The sequence below is a fragment of the Poecile atricapillus genome, chromosome 1, assembly GCF_030490865.1.
Source record: "Poecile atricapillus isolate bPoeAtr1 chromosome 1, bPoeAtr1.hap1, whole genome shotgun sequence".
Classification (NCBI taxonomy): domain Eukaryota; kingdom Metazoa; phylum Chordata; class Aves; order Passeriformes; family Paridae; genus Poecile; species Poecile atricapillus.
In genome coordinates, this window is record NC_081249.1 from 34,956,494 (window position 1) to 34,972,446 (window position 15,953).

General features: G+C 38.2%; 1 protein-coding gene across 1 annotated transcript in view; it reads right to left on the minus strand.

The window, feature by feature from the left end:
• DHRSX (dehydrogenase/reductase X-linked) overlaps positions 1-15,953 on the minus strand; it is a 161,017-nt gene that overhangs the window by 110,658 nt on the left and 34,406 nt on the right. Inside the window, exons 2-3 of the mRNA XM_058837074.1 lie at positions 13,346-13,453; positions 1,178-1,246 (exon numbers count right to left, since the gene is read on the minus strand). Of these exons, the coding sequence (XP_058693057.1) occupies positions 1,178-1,246; positions 13,346-13,453 (177 nt within the window). The remainder of the gene's footprint in view (positions 1-1,177; positions 1,247-13,345; positions 13,454-15,953) is intronic.

Sequence of the window (15,953 nt, forward strand, 5' to 3'; positions counted from 1 at the left end):
AGAAACTTCCAGCAAAATATTTTATTGATGTAATAATTACCTTTTTCCTTTCATGATCCTTCTAACTATGCCTTAATTTATGATGCTTTTAACTAGCATACATGTATCCTGAGGCTATAATGGATGCACATTTAAGTCAAAAGATAAATCCTAATGAAAGTTTTTTTTAACACAATAATTAACATGTATTTTGATCATCATAACAGTAATTATTAGAGGCACAAAAACAGAATCAGATCTCAGAAGAAGCCATGAAGATCCTAAATATGTTGAACTAGCAACACTGCCCTATTATTTTGCCAGGAAATGATACATCAAAGTGGCAGGAATGAATCATCATGCACCATTAGGAACTACACCCAATGACAAAAATATGAGCTGCACTAACCTCCACCATAAACTGCAAATTACAATCACAGAGCAGATAGAGTGGAACATGTCTTTTCTCTTAGTTATCAAGCTATGCTAACCTTATACCTCTACAAACATGATAGATCATCAGAGAGAACAGAGAACCACAAAAAAGTGTGTATATAGGCTTGATATGAAAGGTCCATTTATTTGTTTTACTTTGTGAAGTATTCTAAGCTCTTAACATGTCAAATAGCCCAGTCAACCAGCCTTGATCTTTCAAAAACCTATTAGCTCCTAAAACCAGCAAAGAAACAAAGCACACACTCCTACCTGCTGTCATCCTCCCCTTAACAAAAGTTACTGGTATTTGAATTTTTTCCCATCTATTATATCATCCACACACACATATGCAGGCAGACTGTAACTTGCAGGCAACCCTTTTTCAGTGACAAACAGTGAAGTTAAACAAGGCTGAAAATGGTTTTTAAAAAAATCCTATGCATTTTACCCTTGAGTCAGATTTATTTCAGGAATTTGGTTCATAGAGTCACAGAATCATTGGGGTGAAAAGAGACCTTAAAAAGCATCTAGTTCCAAACCTCCTGCCATGGGCAGGGACACTTTCCACTGGACCAATTTGTTCAGAGCTCCATCCAATCTGGCCTTGAACACTTCCAGGAAGGAGGCATCTACAACTGCTCTGGGCAACCTGTTCCAGTGCCCTAAATTCTAATAAGAAAGTTTAACAATACACAAGGGGACATCACATAAAAGGAGATGACAGAAAATGTAGATTCTTAAATGAAAGGAAATAATATGGTACCTTTTCCAGTCAAAGTTTCTTCTTTTATTTTCCTCACCGCTTCTTGGCCATCATTTTCACTGTTTCCAGCTGTTAAAGGATAGGAAATGAAAAATTAGCAATGCAATCAATTTAAGGAGTGCCACTATGAAGTGCTAACCACAGTGTAAAGCCAGTATGAAGTTTCAGGTGGAAAAGTGTGCATCCTGTCAGGCAGCAGAGGCCTTCAATGAGGGCTGCACAAATGCACTGCAATGCACACAAGTTCTGCCAGTTTATCTCATTTATTAATATAAAATAGGAAAATAGAATATTCCATATAAAACTGGACCAGCAGACTTGAGATTTGAGTCTGTGGGAAAAGTGAATTGTATCACATCCAGATTCCACAAAAACTTCCCTAAGGGTTAAAACAGACTTCCCCTTGCTCTTTTTCCAAAATGAAGAATTCCAAAGTTGGAGGAAAATAAAATAAATAAATAAATAAATAAAATAAATTTAGTCAAAATTAATACATTTAACATTCCAGATACTGGAGATAATACATAAAATTTAGAGTCGTACAGCTGTACAACTGTTATCTCTAAATTCCATTAAGAAGGGGGGAAGGGGGGAAGGAGGGAGGGAAGGAGGGAAGGAGGGAGGGAGGGAGGGAGGGAGGGAGGGAGGGAGGGAGGGAGGGAGGGAGGGAGGGAGGGAGGAAGGAAGGAAGGAAGGAAGGAAGGAAGGAAGGAAGGAAGGAAGGAAGGAAGGAAGGAAGGAAGGAAGGAAGGAAGGAAGGAAGGAAGGAAGGAAGGAAGGAAGGAAGGAAGGAAGGAAGGAAGGAAGGAAGGAAGGAAGGAAGGAAGGAAGGAAGGAAGGAAGGAAGGAAGGAAGGAAGGAAGGAAGGAAGGAAGGAAGGAAGGAAGGAAGGAAGGAAGGAAGGAAGGAAGGAAGGAAGGAAGGAAGGAAGGAAGGAAGGAAGGAAGGAAGGAAGGAAGGAAGGAAGGAAGGAAGGAAGGAAGGAAGGAAGGAAGGAAGGAAGGAAGGAAGGAAGGAAGGAAGGAAGGAAGGAAGGAAGGAAGGAAGGAAGGAAGGAAGGAAGGAAGGAAGGAAGGGAGGGAGGGAGGGAGGGAGGGAGGGAGGGAGGGAGGGAGGGAGGGAGGGAGGGAGGGAGGGAGGGAGGGAGGGAGGGAGGGAGGGAGGGAGGGAGGGAGGGAGGGAGGGAGGGAGGGAGGGAGGGAGGGAGGGAGGGAGGAAAACCCAAAACAACAAAGCAGCCATTTGCAGTATTTTCTTCTTGCAGTTTTTCTCCCTTTAAAACCATCCGGCCTTGTAGAGAAGAAAAACATTCAGTTTGATGCTAATTTCCAGATATAGATGAAGCATCAACAAACAAACCCTCCAGTGAAACTGCCATTTCTGGGGAAATTTGTGCACAGGGTTTATGGGTAGCAGATAAATTTTCCTCACTGTTTCACCTCAAGTAATGTACTAGGGAAGGATTTCAAACTCAATGTGTTGTTATTAGGCTGGATAGTGTTATGCTAGAAATAAAAATACTTTTGTCCCAATTCTGTGAAGATCTTATTTGATTCCTCTTTTATTCAGCACCTCTCATGCAGAGATCATGCTTATTAAAGCCTCCAGTGTCTTGATTTAACTCTCAGTATGTTCACTTAATTTGTTCTTTTAAAAGAGCTTGTGTTCACAACAAATTTTAATTTCCTTTATTTTGCTGTTATATAAATGGTTATTCATTAAAGCTCAGTGCCTTCCAAATGAGTTCATTTTATTCATATTTGCATATTTTTCACTCTAGACCACTGGGAAAAAAATGTAATTATTTTGCTAAGCAGTCACTTCAGATGTCTGTTTCCAGCCTGATTCAACAGAGTTTGAAAATCAGATGTTGAAGGCGGGAGTATCGCAAAATTGAAATAGCCTCAGTGAAAACTGCCACAGAAATAGAGGTTTTTGAAATTTTTCTTTCAAAGAAAATCCTGTAAGAAAGAAGACACTGAACAAATGACCAAAATCTTTACAAAAAGTTCAAAGACACTTAGATCAGAAGGTACCATGAAACTGAGAGACTAATCCAGGCTTCTGAGTTAGGTTAAGGAGATCGGCAGCCCCTTGCCAAGAGTGGGTGGGAGAGGAAAGGGACATTGAACTTTTGCACTGCTTCCCTTCTAGTACATCCTTCTGCGATCTTCTAAGCAAAGTGAGTGGTAGGCATCAAAAAAATCAACATCCTTTTAAGTGCTATAGTAATTATTCAGATTTTTTTTTAAAAAAAAGCTTTTTAAGTCACCAAGCTAACACAGTCAGCTTTGAGTTGGGAAAAATCAAAACTAATCTGCATCTCTTTGATGAAGTTGGGTCACTAAAGGGCACAACCTTCAAGTGCACTGAACAGGTGTACAGCACCCTAAACCCAGGAGGAGAACGGTTTCCTAGAAGAGGGCAAATTTCTTACTGCTGTCAGCTGGTTTAAATCCTCAGTATATTTGTCATGATTCTTTAAAAAAAATTTTGATACACAAAATAATCCTCTGGCTGGACATTTTTTCAATGATTCACCATAATTTCCATATGTTCCATATACCAGAATTTATCCATTTGAAGTGTTATAGCATCCTTAGCATAAGATCTGCCTACTCTGAATTCAAGTGGTTTGAAGTGAAGGGTAAGAAACGGAAGAGAGATCATGTATTTTATGCAGTGAGGGAATCTTAAAAAAAGCTTTGAGAAAGAGGGATTCATTGTCTTGGGAGCTTAGATCATCAAAGTACCCAAAACCATAATAATCTTGCTTTTCATGCTAATTTAAAGTGTCTACTGGGAACTCAAAATAGATATAGTTGTCTCAAGAACTGTTTATGCAAGCTGTTCAGTGCCCTACCTGATGTTTTTTTTCCACTTAGTCCACACAGAATAGTGAAAAATTTGGGTGAGACCTATCCAATAACAATGCTGACTAAAATCAATTCTGAAAAAAACCCCTAATAATATAAAAACAAATTCATTTTAAACAGATGCACTTGTATAAAATAAGATATCATTTCAATGGCATAAAAAAATATAATTCTTAATAAAATACTGAAAAAAAAGGAAAACATTTAAATACAACTTTTAGTCAAAGGAAATTACTTATCTCCTCCACATTCACTTACACAAACACCACAAGTCAAAGCAATTTGATATAAAGCCACCAGAGAAGTAAATATTAAAATTCTTATCAGCACCAATAGGCTTTGGATCTTATCCTAAATGTCAGGCTCTGTCATCTTAGTCACTTGAGCAAATCCTCTGAAAGTTATTTCAGGGATTTCAACAGAATTATCACAGAGATTGCTCAGTCTGAACAAGGCTGAAAAAAGCACGGCCTGTAGAAACCCAGTATAGGCCAAAACCACATTATATCACTAGTTAAGGGATTCTATGCCTAGGGGTTCTATCTATATGTATTTTTTATACAGTATTTTTAATTTCTTTGAATGTGACTATCTCTTCAAACGAGTAATTGCCACTCACACACTGAATTTATGTATAAGACTGATCCTGATAAAGAAAGCAAGAGGTTTTCCAAATGGTGTCTTGCAAAACTAAGTATTTGCAATCTTGATGTTTCAAGGAATTGTACTTCAGAGCATTATAAAGAAATTTAAAATAGTCTGTGATCAACAATAGAGCCTGTAAAGCTTAAAGTTTTCTGGAGAGAATAAACCCACAAATCTGAAAAGCTCTTGCTTGTCTAAGTTTATCAAGGGAAAAATTTCCTCACTTTCAGTAAGATAGCACAAAATGAAGACAAAAAAAACTTTGGGAGATGAGCACTGAGAAGATTCAAGGCAACCAGCATGTGGTGTCCAGAAAAAGACCTGACCCCTCCAGCTTGGAGTCTGAGAGCCCCCTCTGAGCACAAAGCCTGCAATAAACCCAGTGCAGGGAAGCCCAGGAGGGAAGGCAGGTGTGAGAGCTGCTCACAGCAGGGCAGCCACGCTGGCACATCAGCTGCTGGCAAGTGTGACCCCCTCGTTCATCAGTGCCTGAAATAAACGCTCATCCCTTGACTTATGGAGCCATAATTATGGATCTGTTAATCCCTGAAACAACGGATAACTTTCCAGGGTGTGCAGTATGCCCATGGGCCCTCCCTCGCCCCACCACTGACTTCAAGCAACCCAAGTGGCTCAGAAGTGGTGCCCAAAAGCTCTTAGGTATATGTGCATTACCAGGAAAAGCTTGGTGGTACCGCAATCAACTCTGCATAAGTGTATACCAGCTGGTTAAGGAATTGCAAAGGATAATGGTTAGACAGATGTCTTTGTGCAAGAGAATATGAAAGTTTCCAAGTGGAAATTTGAATCAAGATGCCTCCTCAGAGTAGCATAATCCTCACTCATTATGATTGAAGGGGATCTGATTTCTTTGAAGCACCAGCCTGAAGACAGGGCTTGTGAGGGCATCCAGTGCCTCAAGAGAAAAGCAAAATCCTATCAACTGGTGTTAGGAAGATTATGATGTTATGACTGTGCACAACAAATAAAACATGCCTAAAAGAGGGGAATGATTTCCCCCAAAATCTCCAAGGATGAGAAATTTGAACTCAATAAAATATGAGCAGTTTTTTTAAGGAATTTATAAGGTTTCTTTTAAAGGAATTTATAAAATCTTACGTAAAAGGAATACAGACCTTGGATCTCATCCATAAAATATCTAAGGCATGGATTTCAATAAAGCTAAGTATAAGGATTAGCTATAAAAAATAAATTGTGAACATGGTACAAACTTCCTTGTGTCTAGAGACAGCGCACATCTTTTGTCATCCAGCTTATGTCATTTTTCATACAGCAGTCACAACTAAATATATGCCTTTTTTGCATGAAAGGTAAAAACATTGTTGTAAGTGTTCCTTTAAGAAAAAAAAAAAACCCACAAAAAATAAGCAAGTGGAGAATGTTGATTTGCAAAGAGAGAACAAAGTCATCATTATTGCCTTAGGTTTCAGCTACCCATCTGTTCCAGCAAGAGGTTAAGAATGACCTTGTTTTTCAAACCTAAGATACATCTAGACAAGTGCTCTCTTTCCAACAATTCCAACAAACCTGTAGCAGATGCTTAAGGAAAAGAAATTACAACAATAAGCCTGGGAGTGATTTTTTCCAATACACCCTCCCAGTAGCAAGAAGTTTCAGAGATTTCCTGAATAAAAGGTCACACACAGACTCCCAATGAATGTGGCCTGCACTATTTCACCTAATTGCAATTTCAGTTCATTCAAGCGCTTGGCCGCCAAAGAGTTCTGGGACATCAGGATCCGTGATTTATTGACACAATTATATTTAAAAGGTTGTACTTCAGTAGTTTGTTTGTTGTTGTATTCTTTTATTTTGTTGGATGTTCTCTACTTTGTGTACAATAAGACAGGGAATGACCACTTCTCATTCACTTCCTACACCATTCATAACTGTATGATACCACACCTCAGTCATCTGTTTGGAAGCAGCAGCACTTTGTTCTGTGCCCCACCTTGTACAAAGCCATCCTGCACTCCTAACCATCACTCTTTAGTTTTTTCCAGTTCAACCAGACTCCTTTTGGTTATGCACAACAGGATGAACCAATGGTTTCTATAAAGGAAGAGGGACGCTTTCTGTCCTGTTTTCATCTTCTTTCCTGCTAAGTAATATAATTTTATTTGCCTTTATGACTGGCATGAAATATCGATGATGTTGTACATAGAGCTTTCAAGAGTAAATCACAATATTTATTTAACTCTTTGAGTAGCAGTTAATTTAGGTCCTATTCTTATAAATACATAGGTGTGGCTGTTTTTTCTCATATTCTGTATTTGCATTTACTAACACTCTCTATTTATTCATCCCTTCATAACATAGTCATTCACTATTGGGATACTATTTCCTATTCTTCATAATAGTTAAAATTTCACAAGGCATCTCTGAACGCCACACAGTCCCACCCTCAGCTACAGCTAGTGGCTCAGAACCACGTCCAGTCAGATCTCAGGTATTTTCAGGGATGGAGGCTCCTCAACCGCTCTCATCAAGCCCGTTGCCAGTGTTTGATCATCCACAATGTAAAAAAAAAAAGGAAAAACAAAAAATATTTTTTCCCCATTAGGCACTGGAAAAGATCCCTCTGGTCCTTCTCTCCTCCTCAGGCTCAATACAGCTCTCTCAGCCTCTCCTTTCATGTCAGGAACTCAAATCCTTTAATTATCAATAGTCAAATAATTTTGAATATCTTAAACCTGTCTTAAAAAATGCATCATCTCACTCTTTACCCTGTATTCTGTATCTATCTTTTATAAATGTACTGAACATCTGTCTATGGGACCACAAGTATGTTTGCTACAGCTCAAAACTGATAATTTCTTAATATTGTTTTCTGCCTCCTAATCTATTACTAACCTACAAGAGATCTTTCTCTTATCTCAAGAGAGGCCAGACACTTTAAAACTTTTGGCATGAATCTTAACAAAAGCTTTTGCAAATCAGGATTAAATTAATTCACACAGTTGTTGAATATTTCAATGAATAAATAAAACAAACGCCTAGAAAAAATGCACTAACTCGTCCAAAATTCATTAACACATATTTAACTCTACATCTTTTTAAATGCCTGACTTATTTTTCAATATAAAAAACACAATTACTGGCCTATGAACAATGTTCTTCCCAAAACTGCCCAGCCCCTGTATTTGTTCACCTTACACTTCTCCTTTACTAAGGATGATTTGGGGTCCAGAAATACTTTTTACGCTTCTGATGGATTTTGGTTTTAATCACAGTGGCCTGTTTTAGACTGTTTTCATTTCTTTTTGATGTATAGTACTGTATTTATACTGAGTTTGTAACTATCTCCATACTATTTTAAACTCTATCTTTTTAGCTTCTCATTTTATATGTTTAAGAGACAGTGAACAGATTGAAGACTCCAAGTCCATTTGGTTGCTCCTCAAAAGGATGCTTTTACACCCCCCTGATAAAACTTGTTCTCCTCTAAACCCTTTAAAACTACTTTGCAATAGGCAGACCAGAACACAACATAGCACTTAAGGTTCTGACCCACAAAGGATTCATACAGTTGAATCAACTCAAATTGTCTGTTCAGTTTGTTAATTTTCTAACAATTTCTAATATTTGTTTTGATTTTCACCTTATCAATCATCACTGAGTTTCACAGAATGATTTCTTTTGACCCTGAGATCTACCTCCAAAGTGATGATGGCCAACACAGAATCCATAAAGTCTTTTTCTGGTGTTGTTTCCCCATGTCCATCACTCCATATTGACCTACATTGAGCTGCACATGCCTTTTAACACTCAGCTTCTTATGGTCTTCCTGCAATTCTTCACACATCCTTGGTCTTTATCACCCTGAATAGTTTGATACAATTCAAAGACTTGTCACTTCATTATGTGCTCCTCCTACAAAATTATTTGTTGAAAGCACCACATGTTAAAACAAGCACAGGCATGACAGTCTTCCAACAGAAATTAGGGACTAAAGTGACAAAATTCGTACATATTTGGAAGACTGTGTGGCTGTGTGCACATGCATGGTGCACAAGTAACAGCACTGTAAACAGAGTTTTTCATAACCCTGATTACAGTGCACAGATATGATAGAACCTGAACTGAATTACAATTATAAAGCAATCCACATGCATTTCCTTTATGCTCATACAGAAAAAAGAAATCATCACCCACTTTTTATAGGTTGGTAACATTTTGACACTTCCTCACTAGCTCTGGAACTCATTCAGGCCTAAAAAAACCAGGCTGAATTTAGGAAGAGAAATACTTTTCAAGAAAAAAAAAAACAACAACCCAAGCATCTCATAGATCTATGTATATTTAAAAAAGACTATTAAAGTAACCCATGGAATTTTTCAGTAATTGAAATTAAATCAAGCTGTCTTTGGAAATGAACAATTGCACCATCTTGATAGGATTGCATTATCCCTCTAAAGTCACTTTGTAGTATTATACAATACAAGAATTGTCTGATTTGTGATGCAGAGAATCCAGCTTGAAAATTGAAAACTAATGGGAATGAAAGAAGTGACAGAAATATCTCTTGCTTGATCTCCTGCAGGGCTTACCAGGGTCACACAGAAATGTCGAATCTGGTGATGGAAGTACATTTATTTATGCCAAAATTGCATGGCTCAAGCCAAAATTGCAGAGCTCAAATAAGTTACCTGAATATATATACATAGATATAAATATAATGAAATTTCTTCTTTCAAAGTGTGAGCATGTCTTAGAAATCTGTGACACTGATATACTCAGACACTAAAGATTGATTGCACTGCTCTGAACCTGGTGTTTTATAACAAGCAGCATATATGCAATATTGTAAAGGTGCAAACTTTTTGATTTTCATTCACAATTTTCAGATAGAATTATCAAAACTTCTGTATTAGATAATATCACATATTATCTCAGCCTTCTTTTATTAATGTACTGAGGGAAAAAAATTAAGAATAAAATTAAGACTCTCCTTTTTTGAGCCAACAATTTTACATGCATGCACAGAATCCTCATAAAATTAAACAGCTGTGAACAAGGATAGAAGAAATATGAATAGTTTATTCTTTTTTATCAGTCTAAATTGAGACCCACAAAACTGTGGCAAGTACCTTGAAGCAGAACTGAAAATACTGGGTTTTATGCCCTGGGCTGGGGGAGGTCACAGAAATGTTCAGGATATCCTGATTTCCAATGTCCTCATTGTGAAGAGCATATTTATTTGTAAGTGCACACAAAACACTACCTCAATATCAGTCACTGATGAATACAGTATGTCATTTACCTTCTACCTCTGAAAATGAAATTGCAAGTTTATTTTTCAACTAGTAATTTACAGAGGAGGCAGCAGGAGCTCCCCGTGTGGCTTGATTCCAAAGATTGTCACAGCCGTCAGTCTTCCCTACCAGGGGTTTTCTGTCTGCCATGAGACTTTCCTAAAGCAAAAGCCCTGCTGACTGTGAGTAAGGCTACCAGGAAAAGCAACCTGGCAGAAAACCTCAGTGAAATCTATCAAACACACAGAAAAGTACTTTCATCATTTCAGCATTTGTCAAAACCTCTTTCCCAGGGAGTGGCTGAAGGCAGGGTGAGCAGCATCTGCAGAGGAAAACCATCAGTGGGGAAACGGAGTCTTGTGTACCAGTGCTGGGACTGGAAAGGAAGAAGGTTTAAAAGAACTATGAAACCACTTGTTGTAAATGCTCTGAGTGAACGTACTGCCTTTTCATACAGTGCCTACTCACGTTCCACAAGGTAACATGCTTTCTACTTATTTGCTTTCCTCATTCCATTGGTAGATTGGATTTAAAAGTAGGTTGCTTCAAATATTTACTCCTCTAGAATGTCAAACTGAATCAAAACCACATCCATCACAAATGGTGAATCATTTTTCACATCAGACATTCAGGCTTGACTCATTTGCCTGCTGCAGGGATATCATCCTTTATTGCTACAGTTCCTATAATGGGAAACAAGCATTCAGTGATTGAGCATGATTGACTGCAAGCTACATGTGAGTCTCCCTTGCAAGCCCAAATTCACTTAACATCCACACCTTTTTCGCAGAAGTTCATGTCTATATACAAACATAAAGTGAAAACATTTCTAGAGGAGAAAGCTTGAGCACACTTGCTGTCTTATTAGAGCCTTGTGTGGCCTGAAGCAGAATGTGCAATGCATGCCAACGCGCCAGCAGATATTTCAAACATACTCTGGACACTTGGGCCCAACAGTTATGAGCAAGGATGGAAGGTCATTGCATTTAATGTGCTCTTGAGACTGTTATGATCTTGCAGCTGGAAAAGCGCCTGGGACTATCCATTCTACTGACAGGGCTGCTTTGGTCTGAAGAATTTCACAGGCAAAGAAGCGAGCTGTGACTCACAGGGCTCAGTTTTTAGGTCAGAGTTTGCTCGGAAGAAATGAATCAGCTGGAAGACTTACTCATCAAATGCTTCCTATAATTAATTTCATTAATTTACATTTGTAGGGATTCTTAATGCAAATAGTAAGATTGATACAATTGTAGAGTGAATAGAAATGTGTGTGTGTAAGCACCAAAAGAAAGAGCAAAGTGTTAAAAGAATGCCTTTTATTGACAAACAAAAGACATGTTTAGAGGACACTGCTCCTGTGCTGTGCATGCCAAGGGCAGCAGATGACCATGCACTCTGCCATCAGGAGGATAACATCTCCAGGTTACTGCATAATACCCATATCATTACTTTTCCTGTTAACCCAGCCTAAAAATAGTCTGTAGATAGAGCCTATATATTGCAAAAAAGGAAAAATGTACTGAGAGCTGCTGAGAAATATAAAAGATCACAGAATGGTAGTGGTTGGAAGCTCTGTCCAATCCCTCTGCTAATGCAGTTTCACCTAGAAAAAGCAATACAGGTCGCATTCAGACGAATTGTTAATATGTCCAGAGAAGGAGACTGCACAACCTCTGTGGTAGATCTGACCATAAACTAGCCTGTCATTTCTGATCAAGAAGAACCACAGAGACAGGATCAGGACTCAGTGGCTGGCATGACCTTTTCCCGTACTCAGGTGATGCTCACAGGATCACATGAGTTCACAAATCTTCGTGCTTATGAAAGTGAGTCTGAGTGAATGAGGTTCAGGAGGGAGTGAGTGTGAATTGAAAAAATTCAGTTTATTTAGGGATTCTGCACCTAAACCTCACCTTCCCATTCCTGAAACTCCCACACTGAGTTTTTTTACATGGAATTCACTAAACTTTAAGTGATACAAAATAAATCTTAAAAAAAAAGAAGAATGTTCTATGCTTCCATGACCCTATGCAAAGAGAAGAAAATTACCCTTTTTGTTTTCCCACTGAGTACATTTTTGCAGTCCAACTTAAAGATGAAAAGCAATTTTAGTGAAATATTAATGCTGACATCATTAGCTACATTACATCTAGTTACATTAGCAACATCTAGCATTTATACTAGATATTTTTTTATTATGTTAGATGTTTTTTATTAAAGCATCCACTTGTGTTTTGGAGACGCTTGGGTTTGACACATCTATTAAAATATGTATGAGTAAGTGGTGTTCCACTTACCTGTATGATTCCAGGACACTCCATTAATGTTACCGACTGCACTACACTAAAAGTACATGGCTACTATGCTCTCGTCCATTGTTTGAACTGGGTTTGATATGTGTACAGAGCCTTAGAGAGAGAAAATTCTGTATAAAAGTTGAACAAAATGCCATTACCAGTTTGATAGTGTACAATAAAACAGCAATCTTCAGTGACTCTATGGAATAAAAGTTACAGTGGCTTAGGTAAAAGTCTAGTTAAAGAAAGATGAAGTGAGAAAATGCAGCATTTTAAACATGTAAGTATTCATTATACTACATTCTGATTTTGTAGACATATCAGTGCATAAATATACATATATGTATATGTATTAGAGAAAGCTTTAAAAAATAGGAAATCTTCTAAATAGTGTCTGCAGTAGAAAGAAATAGTGCACACAGGACGGTTTTTGAGTTCATAGAGAAATTCACCCAACTTCAAATGTCTCACTCTAACACAGTCATCTTATCAACTCTATTATCCATGGAGAGAAACAGGCACCTACAGCAGGTGAATTATCCATCTCAGACTGACACAACTGAATCTCCAGGTATTTATTTCCTTGTTTTGCCTACAGAGGCCTCTTACAGTGACAAACTGAGAAGTAAATGTGCAATTTTTATGTGGATGAAGTTATAAGGGCTATAAGGCTCTTTCCTTATAACACAGATCATCCCCCACTAAACTCTGTAATATTCCTTCAAGTCTTTAATTTGTTTTCCTCTTAATGAATATGTGCATCCTAACACTGATGCATCCCTGTAACAAGGAACTAAAATATTTTTGTAATACTCAGATATTTAAGGTTTTTTATTGTTTACTTCTTACAACTCTTCCAAGCCCTAGAGAAAAAAATCTCATCCACTATTTTTTTTAAGATCTTGCATAGCAAAACATAAATCAATCTTTATTTTTGCTAAATGCTAGCTAAACGCTCTCCAACATTCCTCTGATGTAGCCTTACTTATGCTGGAAAGAAAATACACCTTAAAAGAAAAAAAAAAAAAGAAACTTTGTGAAAGAAAAAGTATATTAAGAAAATAATGACTTTACCTATTATCACATGCATGCCAAGTCTTGCCAAATGCTTCACAGTTTGGTAACCAATTCCTTTAGTGCCTCCAGTCACTATAGCAACCTTTCCATTTTGTGTAGGGAAAACTATATGAGAAAAAAGAAACAACACAAGGTTAGTTCACAATAGTAACAGAATTAAGAAGTTTAGATGCATTTTACAGAGTGTACGCTTAACTTGACTGCTCAAACCAAGCCAGTAAACAATCTCGGGAGCAAACTCTGTATGGAAATAAAAACTATGGAACATCCACCATTATTTACTGCACTACAATTTTCCAATATTAACAGTTCACAGAAGACTGAGGTTGACGACACAAAAGGCAAACACCCACTTCAGAAATTTTCTCATTTCTATTTGCATGCATTTCATCATCCTGTAGTCATTTGACCTTTAAAATTTCCACCATAACTTTGTTACTGAGCAAGGTGGCAGCAGTGACATCAGCTCAGGGATGACTTACTCCATGTGTACAGGGAAAAAATTGCAATTGGCAGCATGATACCCTGAAAATTTCTTGAATGACAAGAGACCGGCCTCTGTCAGTAACATGGAGGAAAGGTCTCAGTCAAAGGTGAGCCATCAAAGTACTCCAGGTGACCCAATTTCTCTGCATACCTGAGCACTTTCTTTTCTGAAAATCACAAGGCCCTGAGCCCCAAAAGAAGGAGGAAGCAATTGTCTTGCATAAAAATGCTTTTCCCACCTACACCAGCCCTCTCCCTCAGAAGCCAGCATCCCTGGTACCCGCTGTCAGCCTCACTCTGCCTCCACTCCAAGTGTTCCTTGACCCACACACAGCCTGACAGGCAGGGAATGCTCCCAAACTCCCTCTGCTAGAGGGGTAGCTTAGACACAGCCTGTGTCTCCTGCATCCCCAGGCAGCCCTTAGCCTGCCAAGTGAGCCAAGAAGCATCTGGGCTGGCCCTTGCAGAGCAGCTGCCATTTCAGCTACAAGCTCTCACACTGGGAGCGGGCTGCACCCTACCACCATGGAGGGAATCCTGCAGCCAAAGCAGAGCAAAGGCATTATAACTTAACCACCTGGGAAAGGCATGAATTATGCCAACTACAATTTTTTGGGGTGGAGAATGTTTCATGTGAAGCACCATGTAGTCCTTAGGTGACTAAGGTGAATTTCTAAGTTGTTTTGGAGTAGAAGCCATGAGGTATTTGCACAGGAAAAATGGTACTGAATACTTCCTTTTGCTGTGGCACAGTGTCTGTAGGCAACGCTATAGATAACAAATGTTAAAAAGATGCCAGTTTTCATTTATCAAAGGACTTTCTATTTTGATTTCTAGGTTTTTAGGGGATTGCTTTGTTGTACAACACCAACTCATATTTTACATAGTTATGAAACACAGGACTAGCACTGATACAAGCTTCTTTCTTCACAGCAACTTCAAAAACGATCCACATTTCACCTTTTCTGAAACACATAATTCTTTCCATCATGATTCAACATGAATTTCTCTTCTCTTCAGGTAAGACTTGGTTCTTCCCATCCATGAAGAACAGGACTTGTTTACAGTTCTTTGAAGGTTAACTCTAATTACAGTGATATGCATGCACATAAATGTAATGACTTATATAATTCAAGCTAAATAAAACTTCTCCAGGACCTTTCTTAAGGGGCTTCAATTTAGTTATAAGCAGCCCTGCAATTTCCACCAAAAATACTTCTAATCACAAACTAAACAAAATGTCCAAATCTCGTCAAGAGAAAATGCATTCTTTTGGGCCTGAGTACCTTCTCCTCCTCTTCTGCCTCCCCATGACTCCCTTGCTTCCTGGCCTCCCAACACATTGCTGACCTGACATTTGGATTTCACATGTTGCATACAGGTGCTGTCACTCATTCCCAATACTGCGCCACCATACCTACCTATTGAATAAAAAGGGACATTTTAATTCAAAATTCACTTAGAAGAAAATTAATGAAAGAAAAGGAGAAAAAGAGTTCAGGACTGGGGAAGGGAGAATAACATGAAGTGAAAATGGAAAGTCAGAAGAGCAGAGTAACAGGAATTGCTGTGATGAAGTGGTTCTTAGCAGAAGACACAATTTAGCAGATGAAAGAAGATGTCCAGTCCTATCCTGCCCATGGTGAGTGCAAAGAAAAGGACAATTTTTTGGTCCTAATGGCCACTTAAAGACTCCACTGTAAAAAATGCATTCTGTGAGATCCTATATTACAGAGAAATTTAAAACAGTCCTGCTTGTAGCAGCTAGCTCCAAGGACCTAAGAAAGCAGACAGGGAGAGAGAAATGAGGGCTGCAGACAAACAGATAAGTGGACATTATCTGTTTTATTTCCTAGAGGTACAGTATACAACTTCCACATAGCATGGTTTTGAATAGACACAGCACTGCATGGCACAACTTAGTCTATCCACTCACTTCAGTCAAAATGGAAAATGCAAAGAGAAAAACTGAAATACATCGGGGAGGGGAGTGGGACAGGAAGAAAAAACCTCCTCAATTCTTAATTGTTATTAATTTTAAAAAAATGTACAGTTTCCATCAAGTCACATGTCTTAATGTAAAATGAATCTTAATGTAAAATGAATTGAAATGAAACAC